This window comes from Pseudophryne corroboree, chromosome 6, assembly GCF_028390025.1.
Source record: "Pseudophryne corroboree isolate aPseCor3 chromosome 6, aPseCor3.hap2, whole genome shotgun sequence".
NCBI lineage: Eukaryota > Metazoa > Chordata > Amphibia > Anura > Myobatrachidae > Pseudophryne > Pseudophryne corroboree.
Window position 1 is genome coordinate 390,729,435 of NC_086449.1, and position 26,888 is coordinate 390,756,322.

The 26,888-nt window shown below is 44.8% G+C and overlaps 1 protein-coding gene across 9 annotated transcripts in view; it reads left to right on the top strand.

The window, feature by feature from the left end:
* The window catches only part of TASOR2 (transcription activation suppressor family member 2), a 259,706-nt gene that overhangs the window by 171,753 nt on the left and 61,065 nt on the right, over positions 1-26,888 (top strand). For all 9 annotated transcript variants that reach the window (XM_063926781.1, XM_063926779.1, XM_063926786.1 and 6 more), the window contains 3 exons: positions 12,395-12,460; positions 13,979-14,221; positions 24,260-26,644. In XM_063926781.1, coding sequence (XP_063782851.1) covers positions 12,395-12,460; positions 13,979-14,221; positions 24,260-26,644 — 2,694 coding nt within the window. The remainder of the gene's footprint in view (positions 1-12,394; positions 12,461-13,978; positions 14,222-24,259; positions 26,645-26,888) is intronic.

A 26,888-nucleotide genomic window follows, 5' to 3' on the forward strand; every position in this document is an offset into this window, starting at 1 on the left:
TTGTTCCAGTTCCTCTCCACCAACAAAAATAGGGATTTTATTCCAGTTTGTTCATAGTACCGAAGCAGTACGGCTCGGTGAGACCCATTCTGAATTTCAAAAGGCTCAATCCCTTTTTGAGGGTTTTCAAATTCAGGATGGAGTCCCTACGCTCTGTTATAGCAGGTCTAGAGTCAGGGGACTTTATGGTGTCCATCGATATCAAGGATGCTTACCTTCATATACCAATTTGGCCTCCGCACCAGAGTTTTCTTAGGTGTGCAATCAAGTATTTGCATTTTCCATTCCAAGCCTTACCTTTCGGTCTTTCCTCAACACCTCGAGTTTTTACAAAGGTCCTGGCAGTAATGATGGCACACTTGAGCTCTCAGGGAGTAAATATTGTTCCCAACTTGGATGGCCTGCTTCTAAAGGCTCACTCGAAGCAGAAGTTGGTGAGCGATCTAAAACTTACACAAGAATTTCTAACTGCGCACGGTTGGATCATAAACACTCAGAAGTCTAAGTTACAACCGACGCAACGACTTCAGTTCCAGTGCATGATCATGGACACGGTGCTTCAGAGGATATTTCTTCCTCGGGACAAGATACAATCTGTTCAGGAGTTAGTTCGTCTGGTATTGCGACATCGCAGGGTGTCAATTCATCTTTGCATTCGACATCTGGGAAAGATAGTAGTTGCCTTCGAGGCAGTCCAGTACGGCAGGTTATATTCCAGGCCGTTCCAACTAGATCTCCTGTCTCAATGGTCAGGTTCACATCTTTTTATGCATCAAATACTTCAGCTTTTACCCAAGACACGTCTGTCCTTGCTTTTGTGGCTGAATGCGACAAATCTGTCCAAGGGCAGGAGCTTTGTCGTCACAGATTGGGTGCTTCTCACGACGGATGCAAGTCTCCGCGGATGAGGAGCGGTGACACTGGATTGTCAATCCCAGGGCCTTTGGACTCCTCAAGAACGAACTCTACCTATCAATATCCTGGAACTTCGGGTGGTCTACAACGCGTTCTCGTTACCTTTTCATTTTCTGCAGGGACGTGCAATATGTGTACTTTCACACAAGGCCACGGCAGTGGCATACATAAATCAGCAAAGAGGAACCTGCAGTAGAGCTGCCATGAGAGAAGTTACCAGGATCCTGGTTTAGGCCGAGAGGCATGCAGTAGCTATATTGGCAGTGTTCATACCGTGGGTGGAGAACTGGGAGGCCGATTACTTAAGTCGTCAGGATATGCATCCATGCGAATGGGAATTGCATCCACAAGTGTTTCAACAACTGGTAGATCATTGGGGACTCCCTCAAATAGATCTTATGGTGTCCAGATGGAACCACAAACTTTCTCGATACTGTTCCCGCACCAGAGATCCCAATGCGGAAGCGGTGAATGCGTTAACGATTCCTTGGAAGTGCTGCTTTGTGTATCCTTTCTCCTCCATTTCCCCTGTTACCTCGTCTGCTCAAGAGGATCAAGTGGGAGACGGTCAAAGTTCTTCTTGTGGCTTCAAACTGGCCTCAAAAAACGTGGTACAGTGACCTGTATCAGTTTCTCGTAGAAGTGGCCTCTTCCTCTACGGCCAGATTTGCTAATACAGGGACCTTTCGTTTATCCAAACTTAGAGCGGCTACGTTTGACGGCGTGGCTGTTGAAAGGGAGATCCTAAAGCTCAATGGTATTCCTTCACCAGTCATTCCTACCATAATTAGTGCTCGAAAGGAGGTCACTTCAAAGCACTATTACCGTATATGGAAAGCGTATATTTCCTGGTGTAAGCAGCGTCCGTTTTCTACTACTTCCTTTCGCTTGAAAGCTTCTTGTTTTCCTCCAGGTTGGTTTCTCTGCAGCTTTAAGTGTTGGATCTCTAAAGGTTCAAGTCTCTGCCCTTTCGATTTTTTTCCAGAAGAAGTTGGTGTTACTGCCTAAAGTGCAGACTTTCCTTCAGGGAGTTATCCGGCTTAAGCCACCGTTCATTCCTCCTACAGCTCCTTGGGATCAGGATACGGTTCTGTCCTTTTTACAATCATCTTTGTTTGAACCTCTGGAATCGGTGGAGCTTAAGTTTCTTACGTGGAAGGTAGTTTTACTTCTGGCCCTGGCTTCGGCTCGGAGGGTTTTCGAATTGGGAGCTCTTTCCTGTTGTCCGCCATATCTCATATTTCATGAAGATAGAGCGGAACTCCGTACCCATAGGTCTTTCTTGTCGAAGGTTGTTTCTGCATTTCACATTAACCAACCTATTGTGGTCCCGATCCTTTCCGGTGATTCTCCTCCTTAGAAGTCCCTGGATGTGGTTAGGGCCTTGCGTATTTACGTAGAGCAAAAAGCAGCTTTGCACAAGACTGATGCTCTTTTTGTTGTATATGATGCTGCCAAGCCGGGTTGGCTAGCCTCAAAACAGACTTTGGCTCGTTGGATCAAATATACCATCGGACAGGCTTATCTAGTAGCCTCTCTTCCACCACCGACTTCGGTGTCAGCTCATTCCACACGGTCGGTAGCTTCTTCTTGGGCGGCTGCTAGGAGGTTTCTTTGACACAGTTGTTTAGAGTGGCAACTTGGTCGGGGAAACATACCTTTGTCAAATTGTACAACTTTGATACTTTTGCTGCTTCGGCTTCTCAGTTTGGCCGAGCAGTACTGCAGGACTCTCAGCGCTGTCCCACCCGACATGGGAGCTCTGCGACATCCCCACCGTAAAGACCTTCCAGTGTCCACTAGTGGATGAAGGAGAAAATGGGATTTTGGTACTTACCGGTAAATCCATTTCTCAGATTCCACAGGGGACACTGGACACCCTCCCAGCGCTGGGCGTCTCTTTATTATTTTCCTTTTATCAGGTTATCCAGTTTTCCATTGATTTATGGTTACTTACCTGATGGGCTGACTGGTGATGGTGACATTTACGGTTTGTTAATGTTATTACTGTTTATTTTTCTTTTTTCTATTTCACATCCTCCTCTGTCGAGTGTTTCTAGCCGTCTCCTCTCGGGCTCAGTTTTCAAACTGGTCTGTAGGGGGGCATAGAGGGGAGGAGCCAGTCACAGTTCTAAAGAATTTAAAGTGTCGGCTTCACTTAGCCACCATCTATACCCCACAGTAAAGACCTTCCAGTGTCCTCTAGTGGAATCGGTGAAATGGATTTACCGGTAAGTACCAAAATCCTGTTTTCTCCTATCTAAGAATTTGGCCCATTTTGCGACCATGGCCGTCCACCCTGCCAACAGGTATTTAGTTCACAACAGCGCATAGATATACTACTGGGTTATACAAAGAAATATGCAAAAGTTGTATGGTTTTGGAACAATTGTAACTGTTATGTGATGTATTTAATATTAAAATAAAATAAAAAATATCTTTGCTGCTATAGAGAAGGGAGATGGAAATGACCCCTTCCTTGGTAATTGGAGGGCATTCATGTGTTGGTATTGTGTGCTGCTACCTGTTCTTCTGAAGTGATCAAGTACTGGGTGACAGTCCCTGGCATCATGGACTGTGCAGCTGTGCAGGAGAAGTTGTAAAGTACAATTAAAAAAAGAAATGCAGTTGATTTACATGGTGTGTTTTAACATTGCTTATTTTCTTTTCTTTCCTGTCTTCTGCATGTACTGTCCAGTACAGAATTTATTGATGCCAGTCTTTACATAGTTGCATATGCATGCACATGGGCAGATAAAATGCAAGTTTGCTCAACAGGGGCGGAATCATTAGCGAGACCTCTGTCATTTTTACAATCCCTATGATGGGTGTATTATCAGACGAGTAAGACTCTTATTACCATTTTAGCTGCAGTAAAACTGGTATATTTTTTTTCTTTTTTTTTTTCTTTTCGGGATCCAGTGTTCCTATAATTGCAGGTATGCCACTCCTTAGCCTTAAGAGTCTTGGAAACGCTGAAGAATACACTTGTATAGGGAAGAAGCATGTTAAGTTGGGCGAGGTACTTTTTTGTAGGTTCAAGATCTTGAATTTCATGACTGGACACAAACTAGTTAGGACATGGCATATCTTTTCTTGATGATGCATTTTTTTATACATATGTTGCTTTGTTTTGTCTAGTTTGCAGAGTACAGATCTGTATACGAGTCTTCTGTTAAAGAGTTCAATATCCGTTTCATGGTTGGCAACTCTAGCTTTAGGGACATGGCAGAGTGGTTGCACTTTTCTGTACTGGACTTTGGGGGACATTTACTAGGCAGTGATAAGAGCGGAGAAGTGAGCCAGTGGAGACATTTCCCCATCAACTAATCAGCAGCTCTGTATCATTTTATAGTATGCAAATTATAGATGTTACTTTGGTGCTGATTGGTTGCCATGGGCAACCTCTCCACTGGCTCACTTCTCCGCTCTTATCACTGCTTAGTAAAAGTCCCCCTTTGGGTCTAATACAGACTAGGTCGCGGCAGCGATCACAGGCTGAAGCCGTATGCTGTGTGCTCACGCGCAGCAGTCGCACTGCACGTGCGCACACAATGAGATGCAAAAGCATCTCACTGGTGCGATTGCCTCTGTCTGACAGGCAGAGGTGGTCGGGGGGGTGTCTACGGCATTGGATGTCCGGTCAACACAGGCGTGTCCGGACAGTTTGCGGGTTGGCACGCAGCGGCTGCGTGACATCACACACAGCCGCTGCGGCCTAAAACATAACGGGTAGCCATCTGCCTTCGCAGCTAGGCGGTGTGAAAGCATCGCCTCTGTGCCATGCTTTAGCACATCTGCGCGGGGTGGGGGGGGGGGGGGGGTTTGGGCCTGGCATGTGGGGCTGGGCGTCCCCCGCATGCCTAAGATTTTGATCATAGATGTGCATTTTTTAGAACATCTACGATCAGGTCTGAATTAGGCCCATTGTTTTCCAGTCTAAGTTCATCCACAGTCACTGTGGAAAAGCTATTTTCAGTGGTTTCACTGGGCATCTTGGGAGTAGAATCAGTAGAATCTTCAAAGTCCACTATCATACCTGATAAATTTAACCCATTTAGTTATGCTATTTGTGCAAACCTGGATTTGTTAATTGTATTTTAACTGTCATTTTCTGCAGTTTCTCCTGTTGAGGCAGTAGAATTATGCGGCAGCTCTCTCTCTCTTCCTCTGGAAGATCAACTCTGTCCTCAGGAACCCTAACAGATAATGTTTTACAGCTTACCTGTGGATCTTTTTAAATGTGACAGTTGGTCTCCTGTGCACCTGCCAGGTGGTATGGAAAACATGACCTGTTACAGGTCCCGAGGACTAGGTTGAGAAACACAGCTCTATGCAACGTGTATGATTAACTGTAATCTGTTCTTGTAAAATGACAATTCTGCTTAGAGCATCATTTTTCTCTACTTTGACCTCTTGTGGGTTTTTCTTCCCATCATTTCCTCATGACGTATCTTAACAACTTCATTAAAATATGCCATGATTTCTATTTGGGCATCTAACTGTTCCTTCTTATTTAATTTTTTTTTGTCCCTTTATCTTACTGGATTTTTATAATCTGTGCATTTTTGCATGAATTGTTTTGATAATTACTTAAACTAAATGTAACTGTGTATTTCTGCCTATTCAAATTCCCACTTTGTGTACATATCCAAATGCTGCAGTGTTATCTATTCCCTTCTTTTTACACATACTGTATGTCCTCACCATAAGATTGGCTGTGCTTTATGGTTAATATATTATTATACACCTATTAATTTATATAATTTCCTGTAATTCACTTGTAATATTTATTTTCTGCTTGTTAGTGCCGACACTAAATGCTGCTATCCATTTCACTTTACCCTATAAATCTTTATATTATTGATTCGCATCACTTGATATACACACCCACTACAATTTTTATTAAAACAATTGTTAAAGGAAGACTTACTGCGAGATTCACGGAAAGTTACTCTCTTTAAATATTAGGAGCTCATGTTATTTCAAATAATGATAAATGCTTTCTATGTCTAAAAGCCAATTAATGATGCAGATTAGGTACAGGAAATGTTCAGAGTTAAAGTGAACCTAGTCTAGTTTTTGTCCATTTCGTACTAACACTGCCGTGATGTAGTGGAAACATCGTATTTTATAAAATAGAATAAAATAAACCCGGTACTACATTATTGAAGCCGTAAAAATGTAAGTTAAATTAAGGGGGATAACCAAGTAGCCTCGTTTTTTTACCAGGGCTAATAGTCCCGCCGGGGGCTATCTAATTAGCCCCGATAAGCCGGCGCATGCCACGGCTTATCGGGGATTTTGTTTCACCTGCCTCCGGCAGGCGAAGCAGAATCCCTTGAAACAGCCCCGTTTACGTCCGAAAACGGGGCTGTTTCACCCGAAAACACACAGGTTTCACCGAACCTGTGTGTTTTCGGGAGAAAGGTGTTTTTTTGTTTTTGTTTTTTACACGCGATCTATCTAGATAGCATGTAAAAAATAAAAATCGGTGAAACATCGGGAAAAAGTCTGGAAAACGCCCGTTTTTTGGACCTGATGCTTTAACGGGGATAATTGGATATATCCCCTAAGTCAGTGGTCAATTCATTTAAATTGTTTCAATTTGAGATACATTTTGTCAAAATTGACTCTTGTGGACTTGGTTCACTTTAACTCTGAACCTTCCATATTTCACTGTGACTTGAACGGTTAAAATGTTTGGAGGTCAAGATTAATTTAGTTTCTGGAAAGTAAATTTGTCAGGTTGGTGATCAGATAGTGTTTATATTAAAATTGGAGTGGTGTTAATCTTTTTACGTTGTAGATTTTACTTTACCAAGAGGTAATGTAAGTTGCACAAATATGTAAATCATGCCTCACACAGGCAGATAATAGGATTTATGTCTTGCCTTCGTAAATCCTTTTCTTTGAGTCCATAGGGGGCACAGGAGAAGGCTTAATGCTTGGTATCAGAGGTTGAGGAGCAGTGGCCCTGCGTTGTCAGTTTCAGTGTCTATGGTCAGACCAAGAAAGACTACTGTTAAAAAATGTCCTGGAATTCAGAGCAATTTTCAACGCTCTGCAACAGGCAGTTCACATGCTCCAGTCTCAGACTGTTCAGGTTCAGTCAGATAACGCAACGGCAGTCGCATACATCAACAAACAAGGAGGGACTCAAAGCCGCATGGCCATGCGAGAAGTTGTTCTGTCCTGATCTGGGCCGAGCATCACCAAATGATATTATCAGCAGTGTTCATTCCAGGAGTGGAAAACTGGGAAGCAGATTATCTCAGTCATCAGGATTTTCATCCAGGAGAAGTGTTCCAGATATTAGTCCAGCGGTGGGGTTACCCACAGGTGGATCTAATGGCATCTTGCCAAAATCATCAGACACCCAAGTATGTGTCCATAACAAGAGATCCAAGGGCAGTTGCCGTTGATGCTCTCACGATAGCGTGGCCGTACAGCCTCGTGTATCTATTTCCACTTCAAAAGAGAGTCCACGACTGTCGTACTAGTGACGCCTCATTGGCCTTGGAGAGCTTGGTTTTTGGTTCTCCCCGGTCTACTCACAGACTATCCGTGCCCACTTCCGCTACATTCAGACCTTCTGCAACAGGGTCCGTTTCTTTACCCCGAGTTAGCGTGGCTGCGTTTGACGGGGTGGCTGTTGAAACTGCTCTTTTAAAATGAGGGCATTCCAGAGTCTGTTATACCAACCATGTTACGTGCTAGGAAGCCAGTTACAGTAGCTCATTATCACAGGATTTTGTGAGCTTATATTGGTTGGTGTGAATCTCTGAAGTTTCCGACATCTTTCAGTTTATCCCGTCTTTTGCTATTTTTACAGATGGGGTTAGATGGAGGACTATGTTTAGCGACACTGAAGGTGCAGGTAGCTGCTTTGTCAATTTCCTTTCAGCGCCGTTTGGCTCTTTTGCCAACAGTGCAAACTTTCCTGCAAGGTGTCCTCAGAGTTCAACCTCCGTTTATACCACCTACAGCTCCATGGGACTTGAATCTAGTTTTAGACTTTTTGCAGTCCTCAGTTTTTTAACCTTTACAGCAAGTGAATGTTAAGTTTCTAACTTGGAAAATAGTTTTTCTCCTAGCCTTAGCTTCAGCAAGGAGTGTTTCTGAATTGGGTGCGTTGTCATGCGAAGCATCGTATCTGGTGTTTCATGATGACAGAGCAGAACTTCGGATGAATCCTGCTTTTCTACCAAAGGTAGTATCATCTTTTCATATAAATCAGCCCTTCGTAGTTCCTGTTTTTTCAGAGGGTTCAGGAACTCCAGCTACTTTGGATGTGGTTTGTGCGCTTAGCATTTATGTAGCTCGAGCATTAACTGTATATAAAACAGATACATTGTTTGTTCTCTATGATGCAGTTAAGATAGGTTGGCCAGCTTCCAAATAGACCTTGGCTAGATGGATTAAGCTGACCATTCGTCAAGCTTACTTTCTTGCTAGTCGACAACCGCCTGTATCGATTTCAGCACATTCCACATGTTCTGCGGGAACATCATGCGCAGCGGGTCGTGGGGCTTCCACCACGCAACTTTGCTGTGCAGCTACAGGGTCTTCAATGCACATGTTTGTGCGCTTTTACAAGTTTGATACTTTTGCGGCATCAGCATCTAGCTTTGGCCGTCTAGTGTTACAGGTGCCAACCAGCTCTCCCACCCAAGGGGAAATCTTTGGTACGTCCCAAGAGTACTCCAGTGACCCCTAGTGGATGAAAAAGAAAATAGGACTGTTTTGTTTCAACTTTCTAGTTGTTCTTTAGCTTATATTATATGTCATTTTCCATTGTTCATCCTCTTTCGCTTCTGTTCGGCTCAGCAAAAAACACTGAGGCATCTTGGGAGTATGGAGGGGAGAGAGGATTACTAATTTAAATGTGCCTGTCCCTGCTACCGCCCAGTCCATATCCCAAGAGTACTCCAGTGCCCCCTATGGATTCAAAGAAAAGGTTTTATCTTGTAAGTACTAAAATCCTATTTTCCTGATTCAGATAGAGTACAGAAACCACCTTAGGAAGTAATCCTAGCTGAGTGCGAAGGACCACCCTGTCCAAGTGAAACACTAGGAAGTGCGAACGCCAGGATAAGGCACTGAGATCAGAAACTCTTCAAGCTGAAGATATAGCCAAAAGGAACAAGGTTTTCCACGTGATCCATCGGAGGTCAGCTGAGTCCATGGGTTCAAAGGGAGCCGTACGCAACGCCCTGAGGACCAGGGAAGGTCTCACAGAGCTACTGGATGTACGAATGGCAGCTGTACATAAAGTACTCCCTGGAGGAAAGTTTTTTTTACATACGGAATGGCTGTAAGTTGTTTTTGAAACAGCACGAACAGTGCCGAGAACTGGACCTTCAAGGGCGACAACCAAAGTCCCAGATCTAAACCTGACTGGGTAAGGCCAAAAGTCGAGGTAGTCTAAAAGACCGCCGGCTGAAGTGACGATTCGCACACCAGGAAAAGTATGCCTTCCAGATGCGGTGTTAGACTCTGGCAGACGATGTCTTCCTGGCATAAAGCATAGTTTTGATGACTGTCCTGGAAAATCCTTTTCGTCTTAGGACGGATGTATTAATAGCTGCGCCGTCAAAGCAATGTGTATGGGGTCTGGGCGTACTGGGAGACGTCACGGTGTGTCTATAGACAGATTGAGAAGATCCGCATACCATGGGCGACGTGGCCAATCGTGAACCACTAGTATAATCATGCCTACCTGTTGCTTGAATTTCTGAGGAGTCTGAAAATCATGGAAATCAGGGAGAAAGGCATACTCCAGGGGAGATGACCAATGAGCTGTTAGGGCATCCACCAGGAACGATTGTGGATCTCTTGTGCGAGAGCCAAACCTGTTGAGCTGCCTGTTATGGTGGGTTGCCGTGAGGTCTATGTCCGGCATACCCCACCGGGACACCGACTGGTTGAACACCTCCGGGTGGGGCTTGCACTCTCCTGAATGAACGTCCTGCTGACTTAGGAAGTCAGCTTCCCAGTTGAGCACCCCTGGAATGAATACCGCTGATAGCGCGGAAGATTTTGTTCTGACCACAGGAAAATCTTGGTTACCTCTTGCATGGCAACAGAAAAAAAAGTGTATACTCAGCGCTATATGTACACTGTATTTAGTTAAACTATAGTGTGCAGTCTGTCATATAGAATAATTGACTCAGTAGAACTAAAAAGATACGTATAAATGAATTCTTTATCCAATATCATTAAAAATGACACATTTCAAACAAACAAGCAGCATATATTAGCAACAAATAATTAATAAGTATTAATAATAATTAATATAGCATACAATATGGTGAACTTTCTTTGTTCTAATACTGTATAAAATTGAAATACACTGGCGTCCCAGTGTTTAATAAAATGTCCCGCAAGGAATAATCACAGCCTTATAATGGTGAGCTTTTGTATAAATTGGTGTATAGTTACCCATGTGCTGGTTCCTGAGAATTTAAATGAACAGGGTCCGTTTGAATATCTGTGCACATATAAGGGTATGTATTTAGTTGAGCTGATTAAAGCTGGTTTAGAAACTGCCGTGTAATAACTACGGCTGTACTCCGGGCAATTGAACTCCGTTCATCCGCACTGAGTGATTGCTGCTGGCCTCCGCAGTGAGGTCTAACACCCGTGACGAGGAAGTGAGTTCTTTGGAGTCTTATATACAGGCTATCAAGATTCTCCAATTGCCCGGAGTACAGCCGTAGTTATTACACGGCAGTTTCTAAACCAGCTTTAATCAGCTCAACTAAATACATACCCTTATATGTGCACAGATATTCAAACGGACCCTGTTCATTTAAATTCTCAGGAACCAGCACATGGGTAACTATACACCAATTTATACAAAAGCTCACCATTATAAGGCTGTGATTATTCCTTGCGGGACATTTTATTAAACACTGGGACGCCAGTGTATTTCAATTTTATACAGTATTATAACAAAGAAAGTTCACCATATTGTATGCTATATTAATTATTATTAATACTTATTAATTATTTGTTGCTAATATATGCTGCTTGTTTGTTTGAAATGTGTCATTTTTAATGATATTGGATAAAGAATTCATTTATACGTATCTTTTTAGTTCTACTGAGTCAATGATTCTATATGACAGACTGCACACTATAGTTTAACTAAATACAGTGTACATATAGCGCTGAGTATACACTTTTTTTCTGTTTCTATATAGTTGGCAACCTAGCTAGTTGTCCTACCCAGCTGCTTTTGATGCACTATTAATTAATCACTAATTGATATCAGCGCCGGAAGAACAACAGTTAGGGACAAGTGTCCTGTTCTGTTTATTCCTTTATATACCTCTTGCATGGCCCCTCAACTGCAAGTGCTGCCCTGGCGGTTGAGGTATGCCACCGCCATTGCGTTGTCTGACTGGACTTTGACTGGTCGGCTGCGGAGGAGAGGTTGAGCTGAAAGCAACCTGTTTAGAATTGCTCTCAATTCTAAGACGTTGATGGGGAGTGTGCTTTCTCGAAGTGTCCAGCGACCTTGGAACGTGCGAGTCTTAGACCCCTCCCCACCCTCTAAAACTGGCGTCTGATCACGGTCCAGTCTTGAATCCAAAAGGGTAGGCCCTTCTCAAGATTGGCTCGTAGGAGCCACCATATTAATGATAGCAGAACCTCTGGAGTGAGGACAATGGTCTGTGATCAAAGGTGGAGAGGAGAACCGTCCCACTTGCAAAGGACCTCCAATTGAAGAGGGCGAGAGTGAAACTGGACATACTCCACCATGTTGAATGCTGCCACCATCGAGCCCAGAACAGTTCTGCTCAACCACAGAGCGGCCCAAACAGTCTGATTCGGACATATACCTTCATGCACTTGGCACAGCTAATAGATAACGTTGTTCAGATCTCAGGCTGAATGACTGCGTCTGATTCCACGTTCTCTATAGTTGTTTTAGCTGAATGTGTTTAGTTTTTGTCTGGATATGTGGCCACCTATATTCTAGTGCAGTGTTTTTCAACCACTGTGCCGTGGCACATTAGTGTGCCCTGAGCAGTCTCCAAGTGTGCCGCCATAGAAGCGGAGCCAGGCCCCTCTGTGTTTTGCCGCTACTGAGGTCGTGGAGCGATCAATACTGGTGGGTTTAGTGGTTGCAGAGCCAGTTCTAATTTTGTGCCCAGGCAAGGTTAGGCTCATCTGGCTTTCTCAAATGTGCCTCAGGCGTTACCTATGGAGAAGTGGCAACTTGACAATCCGAGGACACGCAACTGCACTATGTATCACCATTATATTTGAGTGTGCTTTGGCAATATTTAAATCTTGTTCACTGTGCCGCGAGTAGTAAAAGGTTGAAAATCTCTGTTCTAGTGAATGGGCATTTTCTCTTTATTTAGTAAAGTGTTTGCAGAATTCAACTGGATTTGCTAATAACCCTCACTTACTGATCATCGTGCCATTGATTTAAGCAATTTACAGACTTTTCTTTTTTTCTTAGATTACAGATGTTTTGACAGTGTATTCTGGTTATAGTCAAGAAAATGAGCATTCCTATGTTAGCAAGGTAAGAAATGTTTCCTGTGCCACATCGTTCTGTTGTATATAAGCAGTCATATGCCTAGTAAAGGAATTAAGTGGTATGTTGTATTGTACGTACAATGGGGCCTGCAGAATCCTTACACTATAACGTGTCTATCAGTGATTGGGCAGTGAGCAGTTGCCAGCTATTCCTTTCTGCAGATAGGACAGTGCACACCGTTTTAGGGATTTCTTGGCTGTGATTATGTCCTTAGCGGGATGTAGTTATGTGAGGAAACCGCCAGTCACAATACCGGAACCTACATCCCGAACCCTCACTATCCCGGCGGTCCCTGACTATTGTCCCTGTCCACAAGGGGCTTCGTTGTGCTTGCCCCCTCCCTCTCCGCAGGGCATCTAAATGCCGGGATCCCTCCTTATCAGCTCTGTAGAGGTACAATTACGGATGTGTCCTCACACATCATTGCTGCAGACCCTTCATGCCAAGCCCTGTGAGACTCTACGATCATCAGTCATCAGCCATCTTTTTTTGCTGCAAATGTGTGTTAGTAGCAAAGCGATGTGGCTAGGGCGCACCAGTACACTGTGCGGAGTAATGAGTATATTTGTATGTGACAGTCTCTGAATCTGTGGAGGAAGTGCTACAATGTAGCAGCTGCAGCTTTTTTCTAAGTTTCCAAATACTGTTGTGCTCCTTATACAGACTCTGTCACACACACACAATATACAAGTGTCACATATCAAATTAATCAGCTCAGTCTCCTGGTGTGCCCTGTTTCATCACATTATGTCCTCCTTGTAACACTTGCTAGCCTTCTAATACTTTGACACCTTACTGCTGTCCTATAGTGTTAGGGACCTGTCGCACCTTCAAGTTGGTGGGCAGGCTCATATACTTGCCAATATATGCCAAGAACCTTGAATATTATGGTTGTTATAATTTTAATGGTGTATGGAGAACCTGCACCCTTTCCTACTAAGTTCCAGCAAGGTAGCACATCCCATTATAAGAAGCCAGGGTGTGCAGTCCAGGCCCCCTGTCCACAATATCATCACATTATGACAAAGACGCAATTTTGCACACAAAAAAAAAAAAGATGCCCAGCGGTCCACAGGACCTGGCAGCTCTCTTGCGCCATTTATCTCCCGCTATGTAGTGTGTTTAGGCTAGATGTATGAGGACGCATTTGTTCATGGCCAAAAGTGCAAATTGTTGAGTTATACACATACAAAATGTTTTTTTATAAATAGATTGTAGCTGTAACAAGTGTGACCTGCTGATGTGATGAGAGAAAGACTCTTCTGTGTTTAATGCTAGCTGCCAGCAGCATGCGATTCTGTTAACACTTGGGGCAATGTGTAACCGCCTGCAAGGTGCCGGCTTTAATTTCTGCAAGTCTACCATTATTTTTAAGGCAGTAATCACTTACAAGTGAAATACACAGGCTATTACATATTACCCCTGGTTTCAGGGCACTTTTCCTGTTCACAATTTGGAGAATTTTTTTTGATTGATGTATCCATTGCCTCCGGATAATTACAGGTGACTGCTGAGGGCACGAAGAAACCAGAATTGAGGATTACCACTGTTAAGACTTCATATGCAGAACATACTGATACAACGGATCTAAAATCTAGTGAATGTGAGAATGTAGATGAAACTGGCAAAGGATCACCTGAAAGCACTCCAGAACAAACATATAATCGTGAAGAACAGACCACAAGCACTACAGTTGAAAACTCTGTTCTTACACTGCATAATGATAATGCTAGTATCCCAGAAAAGGTATGAAATTCAAAATGCTCACCACTTATACAGATCATGGGCCTAATTCAGACCTGATCGCAGCAGCAGATTTGTTCTCTAATGGGCAAAGCCATGTGCACTGCAGGTGGGGCAGATATAACATGCAGAGAGAGTTAGATTTGGGTGGGGTGTGTTCAAGCTGAAATCTAAATTGCAGTGTAAAAATAAAGCAGACAGTATTTGCCCTGCGCAGAAACAAATAATCCACCCAAATCTAACTCTCTCGTGCAGTTACATTTGCCCCACCTGCAGTGCACATGGTTTTGCCCATTTGAGAACAAATTTTCTGCTGCGATCATGGCTAAATAAGGTCCTATGTTTGTTAATCTTTGTAACTTTTTTATTTTTTTGAAAATCTATTAATAGGCCACTGTAAAACATGAACAGACTATTCCTCACTGGCTTTAATAATACGAATAGCCCAGCAGCTTGTGAGTGGCGTGTCTAGCCTCATATACTCTTGAGAGACATACATAGAAAAATGAAACAGCACTGGGTCTATCGTGAGCTTTACATATAAAGCACACTATTGTTACTTATAAATGGTTAGGAAGAATACTCTGCAGACAAATTTAATCTAATCCAATACCGTTTAATAACATGGAGAATACAATTTATTTTATTTTTTCTCTAACGTCCTAAGTGGATGCTGGGGACTCCGTAAGGACCATGGGGAATAGCGGCTCCGCAGGAGACTGGGCACATCTAAAGAAAGCTTTAGGACTATCTGGTGTGCACTGGCTCCTCCCCCTATGACCCTCCTCCAAGCCTCAGTTAGATCTTTGTGCCCGAACGAGAAGGGTGCACACTAGGGGCTCTCCTGAGCTTCTTAGTGAAAGTTTTAGTTTAGGTTTTTTATTTTCAGTGAGACCTGCTGGCAACAGGCTCACTGCATCGAGGGACTAAGGTGAGAAGAAGCGAACTCGCCTGCGTGCAGAGTGGATTGGGCTTCTTAGGCTACTGGACATTAGCTCCAGAGGGACGATCACAGGCCCAGCCTGGATGGGTCCCAGAGCCGCGCCGCCGGCCCCCTTACAGAGCCAGAAGGCAGAAGAGGTCCGGAAAATCGGCGGCAGAAGACGTCCTGTCTTCAACAAGGTAGCGCACAGCACTGCAGCTGTGCGCCATTGCTCTCAGCACACTTCACACTCCGGTCACTGAGGGTGCAGGGCGTTGGGGGGGGGGCGCCCTGAGACGCAATAATAATAAACACCTTGGATGGCAAAAAATGCATCACATATAGCTCCTGGGCTATATGGATGCATTTAACCCCTGCCAAAATACATAGAAAAACGGGAGATAAGGCCGCCAATAAGGGGGCGGAGCCTATCTCCTCAGCACACTGGCGCCATTTTCCCTCACAGCTCCGTTGGAGGGAAGCTCCCTGTCTCTCCCCTGCAGTCACTACACTACAGAAAGGGTTAAAAAAGAGAGGGGGGGCACTAATTACGCGCAGTATTAAAGATACAGCAGCTATAAGGGGAAAAACACTTTTATATAAGGTTATCCCTGTGTATATATATATAGCTCTCTGGTGTGTGCTGGCAAACTCTCCCTCTGTCTCCCCAAAGGGCTAGTGGGTTCCTGTCCTCTATCAGAGCATTCCCTGTGTGTGTGCTGTATGTCGGTACATTTGTGTCGACATGTATGAGGAGAAAAATGATGTGGAGACGGAGCAGATTGCCTGTAATAGTGATGTCACCCCCTAGGGGGTCGACACCTGAGTGGATGAACTGTTGGAAGGAATTACATGACAGTGTCAGCTCTGTATAAAAGACAGTGGTTGACATGAGACAGCCGGCTACTCAGCTTGTGCCTGTCCAGACGTCTCATAGGCCGTCAGGGGCTCTAAAGCGCCCGTTACCTCAGATGGCAGACATAGACGCCGACACGGATACTGACTCCAGTGTCGACGGTGAAGAGACAAATGTGACTTCCAGTAGGGCCACACGTTACATGATTGAGGCAATGAAAAATGTTTTTACACATTTCTGATAATACGAGTACCACCAAAAAGGGGTATTATGTTCGGTGAGGAAAAACTACCTGTAGTTTTCCTGAATCTGAGAAATTAAATGAGGTGTGTGATGATGCGTGGTTTTCCCCCGATAACAACTGATAATTTCTAAAATGTTATTGGCATTATATCCTTTCCCGCCAGAGGTTAGGGTGCGTTGGGAAACACCCCCTAGGGTGGATAAAGCGCTCACACGCTTGTAAGGGCTCTACCCTCTCTTGAGATGGCCGCCCTTAAGGATCCTGCTGATAGAAAGCAGGAGGGTATCCTAAAATGTATTTACACACATACTGGTGTTATACTGCGACCAGCAATCGCCTCAGCCTGGATGTGCAGTGCTGGGTTGGCGTGGTCGGATTCCCTGACTGAAAATATTGATACCCTAGATAGGGACAGTATATTTTTGCCTATAGAGCATTTAAAAGATGCATTTCTATATATGCGTGATGCACAGCGGAATATTTGCCGACTGGCATCAAGTCAAAGTGCGTTGTCCATTTCTACCAGTAGAGGGTTATGGACACGTCAGTGGTCAGGTGATGCGTATTCCAAGCGGCATTTGGAAGTATTGCCTTATTAAAGGGAGGAGTTATTTGGGGTCGGTCTTTCAGACCTGGTGGCCACGGCAACAGCTGGGAAATCCACGTTTGTACCCCAGGTCGCCTCTCAACATGAGAAGACGCCGTATTATCAGGCGCAGTCTTTTCGTGGACAAGCGGGCAAAAGATTCCTCATTTCTGCCCCGTGACAGAGGGAGAGGAAAAAGGCTGCAGAAATCAGCCAGTTCCCAGGAACAGAAACTCTCTCCCGCCTCTGCCAAGCCCTCAGTATGACGCTGGGGCTTTACAAGCAGAATCAGGCACGGTGGGGGGCCCGTCTCAATGAATTTCAGCGCGCAGTGGGCTCACTCGCAAGTAGACCCCTGGATCCTTCAGGTGATATCTCAGGGGTACAAATTAGAATTCGAGACGTCTCCCCCTCGCCGTTTCCTAAAGTCGGCTTTACCGATGTCTCCTTCTGACAGGGAGACTGTTTTGGAAGCCATTCACAAGCTGTATTCCCAGCAGGTGATAACAAGGTACCCCTCCTGCAACAGGGAACGGGGTATTATTCCACACTGTTGTGGTACCGAAGCCGGACGGCTCGGTGAGACCGATTCTAAATCTAAAATCTTTGAACACTTACATACAGAGGTTCAAATTCAAGATTGAGTCACTTAGAGCAGTGATTGCGAACCTGGAAGAAGGGGACTACATGATGTCTCGGGACATCAAGGATGCTTACCTTCATGTCAAAATTTACCCTTCTCATCAAGGGTACCTCAGGTTTATGGTACAGAACTGTCACTATCAGTTCAGACGCTGCCGTATGGATGGTCCACGGCACCCCGGGTCTTTACCAAGGTAATGGCCGAAATGATGATATTCCTTCGAAGGAAGGGAATTTTAGTTATCCTTTACTTGGACGATTCCCTGATAAGGGTAAGATCCAGGGAACAGTTGGAGGTCGGTGTAGCACTATTTCAGGTAGTGTTGCGGCAGCACGATTGGATTCTCAATATTCCAAAATCGCAGCTGGTTCCGACGACTTGTCTTCTGTTCCTAGGGATGATCCTGGACACAGTCCAGAAAAAGGCTTTTCTCCCGGAGGAGAAAGCCAGGGAGTTATCCGAGCTAGTCAGGAACCTCCTAAAACCGAGCCAAGTCTCAGTGCATCAATGCACAAGGGTTCTGGGTAAAATGGTGGCTTACTAAGAAGCAATCCCATTCGGCAGATTCCACGCAAGAACTTTCCAGTGGGACCTGCTGGACAAATGGTCCGGGTCGCATCTTCAGATGCATCAGCGGATAACCCTGTCACCAAGGACAAGGGTGTCCCTCCTGTGGTGGTTGCAGAGTGCTCATCTTCTAGAGGGCCGCAGATTCGGCATTCAGGACTGGGTCCTGGTGACCACGGATGCCAGCCTGCGAGGCTGGGGAGCAGTCACACAGGGAAGGAATATCCAGGGCTTATGGTCAAGTCTGGAGACATCACTTCACATAAATATCCTGAAGCTAAGGGCCATTTACAATGCTCTAAGCTTAGCAAGACCTCTGCTTCAAGGTCAGCCGGTGTTGATCCAGTCGGACAACATCACGGCAGTCACCCACGTAAACAGACAGGGTGGCACAAGAAGCAGGAGGGCAATGGCAGAAGCTGCAAGGATTCTTCGCTGGGCGGAAAATCATGTGATAGCACTGTCAGCAGTATTCATTCCGGGAGTGGACAACTGGGAAGCAGACTTCCTCAGCACGACCTCCACCCGGGAGAGTGGGGACTTCACCCAGAAGTCTTTCACATGATTATAAACCGTTGGGAAAAACTCGACAGGTATTGCGCCAGGTCAAGGGACCCTCAGGCAATAGCTGTAGACGTTCTGGTAACACCGTGGGTGTACCAGTCAGTGTATGTGTTCCCTCCTCTGCCTCTCATACCCAAGGTACTGAGATTGATAAGATGGAGAGGAGTAAGCACTATATTCGTGGCTCCGGATTGGCCAAGAAGGACTTGGTAACCGGAACTTCAAGAGATGCTCACGGAGGATCCGTGGCCTCTACCTCTAAGAAGGGACCTGCTCCAGCAAGGACCCTGTCTGTTCCAAGACTTACCGCGGCTGCGTTTGACGGCATGGCGGTTGAACGCCGGATCCTGAAAAGGCATTCCGGATGAAGTCATCCCTATCCTGATCAAAGCCAGGAAGGATGTAACCGCAAAACATTATCACCGCATTTGGCGAAAATATGTTGCGTGGTGCGAGGCCAGTAAGGCCCGACGGAGGAAATTCAACTGGGTCGTTTCCTACATTTCCTGCAAACAGGAGTGTCTATGGGCCTGAAATTGGGGTCCATTAAGGTTCAAATTTCGGCCCTGTCAATTTTCTTCCAAAAAGAACTAGCTTCAGTCCCTGAAGTTCAGACGTTTGTAAAAGGGGTACTGCATATACAGCCTCCATTTGTGCCTTCAGTGGCACTTTGGGATCTCAATGTAGTTTTTGGGTTCCAAAAGTCACATTGGTTTGAACCACTTAAATCTGTGGAGTTAAAATATCTCACATGGAAAGTGGTCATGCTGTTGGCCCTGGCCTGGGCCAGGCGCGTGTCAGAATTGGCGGCTTTATCCTGTAAAAGCCCTTATCTGATTTTCCATTCGGACAGGGCGGAATTGAGGACTCGTCCTCAGTTTCTCCCTAAGGTGGTTTCAGCGTTTCACCTGAACCAACCTATTGTGGTGCCTGCGGCTACTAGGGACTTGGAGGACTCCAAGTTGCTAGACGTTGTCAGGGCCCTGAAAATATGTTTCCAGGACGGCTGGAGTCAGGAAAACTGACTCGCTGTTTATCCTGTATGCACCCAACAAGCTGGGTGCTCCTGCTTCTAAGCAGACTATTGCTCGTTGGATTTGTAGTACAATTCAGCTTGCACATTCGGTGGCAGGCCTGCCACAGCCAAAAATCTGTAAATGCCCACTCCACAAGGAAGGTGGGCTCATCTTGGGCGGCTGCCCGAGGGGTCTCGGCTTTACAACTTTGCCGAGCAGCTACTTGGTCAGGAGCAAATACGTTTGTAAAATTCTACAAAATTGATACCCTGGCTGAGGAGGACCTGGAGTTCTCTCATTTGGTGCTGCAGAGTCATCCGCACTCTCCCGCCCGTTTGGGAGCTTTGGTATAATCCCCATGGTCCTTACGGAGTCCCCAGCATCCACTTAGGACGTTAGAGAAAATAAGAATTTACTTACCGATAATTCTATTTCTCGTAGTCCGTAGTGGATGCTGGGCGCCCATCCCAAGTGCGGATTGTCTGCAATACTGGTACATAGTTATTGTTACCAAAAAATCGGGTTATTGCTGTAGTGAGCCATCTTTTCTAGAGGCTCCTCTGTTATCATGCTGTTAACTGGGTTCAGATCACAAGTTGTACGGTGTGATTGGTGTGGCTGGTATGAGTCTTACCCGGGATTCAAGATCCTTCCTTATTGTGTACGCTCGTCCGGGCACAGTATCCTAACTGAGGCTTGGAGGAGGGTCATAGGGGGAGGAGCCAGTGCACACCAGATAGTCCTAAAGCTTTCTTTAGATGTGCCCAGTCTCCTGCAGAGCCGCTATTCCCCATGGTCCTTACGGAGTCCCCAGCATCCACTACGGACTACGAGAAATAGAATTATCGGTAAGTAAATTCTTATTTTTTACTTGTGCTCGGTGTCGGGTTAAACTGCCATGTGGACAGCGGGACTCACGGCATTGTGCGTGGACTGTCAGGGACACAGGTGCATCTGCTGTGGCCGAGCCGGCATGGGCATGGCCTGGCTGATTTGGTGCGTTAATGGAGCTTCATCGGGAAGATCGGCTTTAGTCTTCGGCCGCGATTGTTTTCTCCTGCTCTGGGGCTTCCTTCCCTTCTTGTGGGTGGGATGGTTTCTCAGCCAGTGCCTGATCCTCCCTGACTCCACACCTTTGAGCATTCAACGTTTGGGTTTTGAAAGGGCTTCTACTTATTTAGATCGATTTCCAGGTATCCAGTGGCTGTAGCAGAGAAGGAGGGAGAGATTCCAGAGAAAGTGGTCACTCCGGAGGGTGATGACTTGGATTCTTCCTTGGAGCATGGCATTGAAGAGCTCATTATGGCATTTTGTCAGTTCCTGGACTGCTTGGATTGGGGTTTCAGGACTGAGGCGGAAGTCCCTATTAAACGTCAGTGCAGTGTATTTGCCGTTTTCCCTGGTTCCTGGGATCTTAGCGAGGACGTCTGAAAAATGCCAGAAAGTTTTCTGTCCCTCGCAAATTTGCCCCTCCTTTATCCGCTTCTGGTGGATCATGTGACTACAGTAAGTGGGAACTGTGTCCCAAGGTAGATGCACCAGTATCTCGCTTAGCTAAACATACTTCTGGTGCAATGTTCTGTGTCCTTAAATGATTCTGTAGACAAAAACTTAAGGGTTGTCTTAAATCCATTTTTATGGGTTCCGCAGTGGTTATCTGCCTCGCACTGGCCTCTAATTTGGTGGCCCGAACAATGAAGGCTTGGGCCGACAAACTGTTCGAGGGGTGATTCCTCCCGAGTTTACTTGTTGGATTTTGCAGCATAGTATGCTGTGCAGTACATGGCTTAGGTGGCGTATCAGGTTTCTGCTACAGCTGTAGCCATGCAGAAGGCCCTTTGGCTCCATGTTTGGGACACAGATTCTGAATCCAAGTAGGCCTTCTTTGGGAAGGAGGCATCCTTACCCAAGCCACCGGTGGGAAGATCACCTTTCTTCTTGTGCTTTTCCAACAGATGCTCGGGAGCCAAGCCTCCTGAGAAGTCTAGCGCCTGACAGGGTGTTTCCGAACCCACTCTGGTCAGGGGTAGGTGGCTGCCTGCTCCGGTTCATGTAACAGTGGTTTGGGGTAGTCTTCGGATACCTGGATGCTGAGTGTTATTCCAGAGGTTACATAATCGGCCACAGGGGTGGTCCTCCACATTTTTTCACCACAGCTTTTCCCCAAGATGCGGAGATGAGTGGCCTTTAGACCAGGCTGTGACTACTCTGCTTTCCAAATGGGTTATTGCTTCGGTTCCAGCGAGAAACCGGTAACTGGGATTCTACTCCAATCTCCTTCTGAAATTCTGAATCTGTATGCCTAAAAACCAGGCTTTGGGTGGATCATTTTTGGTTGTAATCTCTCCGTTCGGTGATCCACTGCATGAAGGCTAACTAATTTCTGACATCCCTTGATGTCCGGTACGCTTACCTTCACATTCCTATTTGGGCAGGACATGTCTGTGTATCTGTGTCTCTCTCTCTCTCTCTCTCTCTCTCTCTCTCTCTCTCTCTCTCCCGAGACAATATTGTCTTGTAGCTAGCAATCTACGTTGCCCTAAAGGCGGACTACTGTGATGTGTAAATGTCCCATAAAGTCCATTCAGGCGATATAGTGAAAGGTATCCCCAACTTTATCCCTGATGTGGTATTGGATAAGAGCCCAGAATTCGAAACCTCAATGCAGCTCCACATACAGTGGTAAAGGTCTGCTTCCGTCATGTGGCAGTTGAAGCAGGTCCTGAATTTTTTTCAAAAGTCTCGTCTGATCCTCTGTCAGCTGTTCCTGTCGATGGTCTTTGACACCTTGCCTACAATTAGTGTTCCTGCCAAAGTCCAAGCCTGGTCCTCCAGTATTTGGTCAAGGCAGTTTTGACAGCACCTCATCTGTCAATCTTGCTGTTCATGAAGCTAATGGGCACGATGGTCTCCACCTTCGAGACCATTCAGTATGCCATGTTCCACTCATTCTTTCTGCTGGCACTCGTAAATCCCTTCATTGGTGGCTGGTTTCTGATCATCTGCTCTGGAGCCGATCCTTGGATCACCCCAGTTTGGGTAATTCTGGACGCAGATCCGAATCTCCTTGTTTGGGGGTCGTTAGGTTTCATTTTTGCCCCCAGGCACTTTGGTCATTATCGGAACGGCCCTGCCGATCAGTGTTACAGAATTCCAAGCCAGAGAAAGGGATTAATGGTAAGAATAATAATCCCCTAGCATTCATTTTAAGCCTCTAAGGCACATTCTTTAGGCTATTAAACATGCTATAACCCTGGTAGGCCACAAAAATAATGTAAACTATTGTGGATCTTTCTGTCTCTGGGGCAGGTGTATATAGCCTTGGAGAGAGCTAAAGTACATTAGCAGCCAATCGGCTCCTAACTACCATGTTACAAGTTGTATTTGAAAAATGACAGGAGCTGCTTGGTTGGTGCTTTATTTATCCACTTTATCTCTATCCAAAGATTAGTACATCTACCCCTTTATCTCTCTGTGCATGTCTATGTGTATAATATAATATCACTTTCTCTCTATAGAAGAGGTGAGTAGTTGGTCACTCTGCTTAGCATGTACAACTATTTAAGATGCCAGAGGCAGGGCTGTCCAGTACAAATTAAAAAGGCAGGGCCCCCCACCTCCTTGGTTCCTCCCCCAAAGCCGCAGAGTGAAAAGATACACAGATTGTGGGGAGACAGTGGGACAGACTGTATAGGAGAAAGGGGCAGATGTACCTCTGAGCACAGCAGCCACAATCTTACAAATCCATCTTCAGTATGCACACTATATCAGGACAACAAGAGCAGAAGGAGAAGGAGAAGAACTGCAGAGGGAGCAACTATGGAGGCAGAATGGATGCATAATCTGGTCCTGCTGCAGGTGCTACTGATTCACAGTATCAGAATATCAGGATCCCTGCGTAGATGCTGCTGCTACCGCTGGCTGAAGAGTTGAATGACTCTTCGCACGGTTTCTGTGTGACGGTCATTCATGTCACTCTCTGGCCAGCACTCGCAGCTTGATTTATGTTGTGTGAGTGTAATGACTAAATCTGCTGGCGGCCAGGCCCCCTCAGGTGTCTGGGCCCGGGACTCCAGTCCTTGCAGTTCATCCCTGATGGCGGCCCTGACCAAAGGAGTCAACTGTATCCTATATAATAAAAGGCTAATGCTGCTTCTCATCTCCATGGGGTGAATGCAAGTATTTTGCTCGCTAGAAGGCACTAGATGGCGACCGACGGAGCAATTAAAGGGTTGCTCCGCTCGGGTGCGCACAGCTGACTGCGCGGACATTACTGTTATGATGTTCTATCATTTTGATGGGCTGGTAACTAGTATGGTATAATGATGCTTAGCACTCAAACGTTTTATCATGCTTGATAAAGGTGCGATACTATGCACAAAACGTTGCTTATGTCTGTGGCTATGCTTTAATCCTAATTAACAATTGATGGAACGTTGGAATGCCATGCATCTTTATGTCAGATACATCAATATAGATGCCCTTATGTACAGGTTCTAAATCTTTAAACATAAGACCATTAAATACATAACTAATCACAATCTTACTTCCTTTATATAAACTGTACTATCATGCTCTGAATCATTTCTCATACTTGTTTGCTCTGTCTATATTTTTTTAAAGTGTGTTCTTTTGGTTAATAGATTGACGGAGTTGAAGAGAGAGAGCAAGTGATGGCGGTCCCTGCCCAGAGTACCCTCCTATCTTCTGTGCTCTGTGTTGAGAATACAAATTCCCTTAGTGTAGCTTCTGCAGACACAGGAACAAAAGTGGTAAAAGCTATGAATAGTAACGTGATTGACACAAACCACCTGCTTTCAGGCCATATGGAAGAAAAAAGCTCTAAAATATGTGGAGAGGTTACTTTTGGTAAAGATAAACCACTCATAGGCCATGAAGAAATGCCTCTTGTCATTACAAACCATTCTGTGATTGAAAGTGTGAATTCAGAAGGCAACAGCGACACATTGGCAATGGACGTTTCTGCTTTAGGTGAAAAGCATGATCTGCAGTCCGATATCCATAGCAAAGAGTTGTCTGAAAGGAGTAGCCCTCTTATTCTACATCCGTCTCCTGACAATAAAAGCATTGAAAATAACATATCTTTGGCGGGAGCCTTAAGTGAGAGAAATAACCTGCCTGGCACTGTGGTAGAGGAAATGCATGTTCATACTTTACTGGAGAACATCGAAACATTAAATTCATGTGACATGGTTGTGCAAAGTTCTGAAACCTTAGACATATGTGAAGAAATTACTCTCAAAAATAAAACGCATACTGTAGCTGGAAACTCAGAGCTTAGTAACTCAAATGTAACAATTCTAGAGTCAGATAGATTAAGTCTGTCAAGTGATCCGCTAGTGAGCAAATGCAGTGCAATAGAAGTTGAGCAACTACCTGTAGAAACACAGCAGAATGATATTCCTTCCGATGCCCTTCATGTGAGCCATCCTCTCCAGGTAACGGAAACTGTCCCTAAAGACTTGGCGCACAGCAGCAAGAATGCAAACAATAATAGAAGAGAAATTCTATCAAAATTAAAGCTCATATGTTTGGGTTCAGTCGTTGGTCAACAAGCTCATTCCATTTCTGAAGATGATGTATTACTTGTATATGAAAAAATAGGTAGAGTCAGCACAGAGGAACATAATCAGACAGTGGATCCCAAAAATATAGGTGGGAATGTCCAAATACATGATGGAAATACGAGCACTCCTGATAATACAGGTATAATGGAGGAAGACACAGTGTCTGACAAAGCTGCTGCTGTTGAAGATCATTTACTGCCAGAAATACCTAACACTACTTTAACTGGTGAGCCTGGGCCTCTTGAGAAATTGGTAGCGATTCCTGCTCAAAATAGCTGCATATCCCCATCCACTGATGACTTTACTGCCAACACGGAAAAGGATCTAGACCAAGAGAAGTCAGATATTTGTTTCATTGTAAACACTGGTAGTATAAGCAAAGAACAGTATGATCGCTGGTCTGAAACCTCGGATGAAGATATTGAATTTATACAGGCATATAAAGAACCTCTGTCTCATCAAGAAAATTTAAGTTTCCAGAAGGAAAGACATGAGCTTAGTTCATCCTTTGAGAAGCTAACATTTGACCATGACCCGACTCAATCGAAGAAGCCAAAGTACTTTAAAGGGCAATCTTGCCCAAGTACTATGTTATACGAAGCAGATGACGACCCCAGCAATGGAAATCATGGGAATGTTATTGTTACTAAAAGTATTAGTGACAATGGTAAGACGCTGCACACAGCCCACAGGGAGAGTAGGCATACAGGCATGTGTAACCTGGACAATTTATTCTCTAATAGAAGAATGGTTTCAGATAATATAACCCAAAACACTCTTGACCTGGAACATTTACGTTTTATGTGTAAGTTAAAGGCGGTTTTAAGAAAGTCCACCGCAGAGAAACATGTTTGTGAACCTCCTTTTCAGACCATGTTTGAGTCCAAAAGGATTCCAGGATGTTCAAGTTCTACAGCTAAAAATAGAAGTCCGCTTGTAATCACTGTACATTGTCCCCACCGCAGGAGAGACCTTGAAAGACTTGATAGGCGGTATCCAAGCCAACCTTACTATAATGATGAAATTTGGAACAGACCTGTATGTTATTCAAGGACTACAAAAAAAGTTAGAACGCGTCGATCTTCTCCTTTTCATTTTAGTCGGTTAAGGTATGAAAGTACTCCGCAGAAATCTAACAGTGACATTGCAGTTATTCTTAAGGAGTGTGTGCAGTCCAATCACTTAAAGTTGAGTAGTGTCGGTTTGGGTAACAGTGCAGTAGATCGGACTTCAGCCAGTCAGCTGGCAGAGGAGACTGGTTGTCAGGCAAGAAGGACATCTGTACCATTCTCCAAATCACATCCTGTTAAAAACATAATTTCCGAGCTCTGCCAAAGCCTGCACTCTAGGCTACGCAGTGTTGGAAGAGAGACTAGAAAAGAAAATATATACTTTTACATTTGTGAGACCAGTGATGATACTTTCTTCTCATCAACAAAGGTAATTCTCATATTTGTATTTTATAGTGAAGAGCCTGTTATTATTTTACTATTTGTTTTTTATTTTATGGTGCTGTATTATCCTGAAAGTGTATAACCAAATTAAATTTAAGAGGTTTGTTTTATAAAAAAAAAAAAAATGCAATATGTACAATAGATGTCTAAAAGTAACAATGTATTTTGCTCAAGTGGAGAAAGCATGGTGTATAACAGCAGTGGTTACAGATGAAAACGCCTTTCTAGAA